The sequence below is a fragment of the Phoca vitulina genome, unplaced genomic scaffold (assembly GCF_004348235.1).
Source record: "Phoca vitulina isolate PV1807 unplaced genomic scaffold, GSC_HSeal_1.0 scaffold16, whole genome shotgun sequence".
In the NCBI taxonomy this organism is placed as follows: domain Eukaryota; kingdom Metazoa; phylum Chordata; class Mammalia; order Carnivora; family Phocidae; genus Phoca; species Phoca vitulina.
The window spans coordinates 24976817-24978744 of NW_022589719.1; the positions used below are offsets into that span (position 1 = coordinate 24976817).

Consider the following 1928-nt stretch of genomic DNA (forward strand, 5'->3'; position numbering starts at 1 on the left):
TCAAGAACCCAAAGATGAGTGAACTGGAGTGAGAATATTTTCTTCAGGAGGGATTCTCCAATAATATGAATGAGTGTTTAATTATATCAGAATAGTGTTTTTCAGATTTCAAAGCACATAGATAAAAAACATAATACATGAACTATATGTGTGTATATGTGTGTATAATTTTTTTTTAATTCTTAGGGAAACTCAAGGTAAGATAGGGCAAGTATTGGACTCCAGTTTTCATATGAAGGCTAAATTTCAAGGTAGTTAATTCACTTGACCAAGGAAAGTTCTGCCGTGTTCAATCTTGGTAGGAGTCAAAATTTTTAAAGGATACTTAATTTTTATTCCTCAAATGCAAAGGCTTTGATGCAATGCAGTTAGTTTCTGAATCAACAGGTAGATCTGCAAGAGGCTTGGACTTCTGCAGATTTACAAAGATTCATAGAGGATTAAAAGCAGTTGGAGATAACATTACATGGAAGAAAAAGAAGGAATTCAAAGGTCAGTCCACTGGTCTTCCCATGATGTTACTTTTTTTCTTCTCTTTGCAGATTAAGCCCTTGTCAACTACATCTTACCTGCAGTCACTAGTATGGCGATGAATAACAGTGTGACTGAATTCATTCTGTTTGGGTTGACACAGGATGCAAGAAAGCAGAAAGCAATATTTGGGGTCTTGCTGATTCTTTACCTTGCCACACTGTTGGGGAACTTTCTCATTGTAGTGACTATTAAAACAAGCAGGACCCTTGGGGGTCCCATGTACTTCTTCCTATTCTATCTGTCCTTTGCTGATGCCTGCTTCTCTACAACCACAGCCCCCAGATTGATTGTGGATGCCCTTTCTCAGAAGAAGACCATTTCCTACAATGAGTGCATGACTCAGGTCTTTGCAGCCCACTTCTTTGGGTGCATGGAAATCTTTGTACTCATCCTCATGGCTTTTGATCGCTACATAGCCATTTGTAAGCCCTTGAGATACACAGCCATCATGAGCCGCCATGTCTGCAGTGTGCTGGTGATTCTGAGCTGGGTGGGATCCTGTATCCACTCTTCAGCACAACTTTTCCTGGCTTTGAGATTGCCTTTCTGTGGCCCCGATGTGATTGACCACTATTTCTGTGACTTGCAGCCCCTGTTGAAACTTGCCTGCATGGACACTTATGTGATAAATTTGCTAGTTGTTTCCAACAGTGGAGCCATATGCATGGTGAGTTTCATAATCCTGCTTATCTCCTATGTTGTCATCTTGTACTCTCTGAGAAACCACAGTGCAGAAGGAAGGCGAAAAGCCCTTTCCACCTGCACCTCCCATTTTATTGTGGTTGTCTTATTTTTTGGTCCGTGTATATTCATATACACACGTCCGGCAACCACCTTTCCAATAGACAAGATGGTGGCTGTGTTTTATACAATTGGGACACCTTTGCTCAATCCTCTGATCTATACACTAAGGAATGCGGAAGTGAAAACTGCCATGAAAAAGTTATGGTGTAGCCAAGTGTGACTTCTGCTGATACATGATATTCAGGGATTCTAATGTATATTTCTTTTTTTTTTTTTTTAAAGATTTTTTATTTATTTATTTGAGAGAGAATGAGAGAGAGCACATGAGAGGGGGGAGGGTCAGAGGGAGAAGCAGACTCTCTGCCGAGCAGGGAGCCCGATGCAGGACTCGATCCAGGAACTCCAGGATCATGACCTGAGCCGAAGGCAGTCGCTTAACCAACTGAGCCACCCAGGCGCCCTCTAATGTATATTTCCTTAACAGCTTGGTTTTGCTTCATGGACAGGAAAGATAAAATATTCTTGGGGAAAAAAACAAGAAATTTTAATTGCGCTAATATTTTGTATATTTGTTTTAATATCAATAAATTTTTACAAATACATATTCCTTATTCTGAGAAGACTGCATTAGAATAGGATTACTTACAGTC

General features: G+C 40.1%; 1 protein-coding gene across 1 annotated transcript; it reads left to right on the forward strand.

Moving 5' to 3' along the window:
- Positions 1-583: 583 nt before the first annotated feature.
- On the forward strand, positions 584-1498 carry LOC116638809 (olfactory receptor 4C11-like). Its single transcript, XM_032414927.1, has one exon. It carries the CDS (start codon positions 584-586, stop codon positions 1496-1498), a length of 915 nt encoding a protein of 304 aa, XP_032270818.1.
- The last annotated feature ends 430 nt before the right edge of the window (positions 1499-1928 follow it).

Excerpts from the sequence above, each read along its gene's own strand:
- LOC116638809 (XM_032414927.1), top strand. The coding sequence starts at position 584 with ATGGCGATGAATAACAGTGTGACTGAATTCATTCTGTTTGGGTTGACA.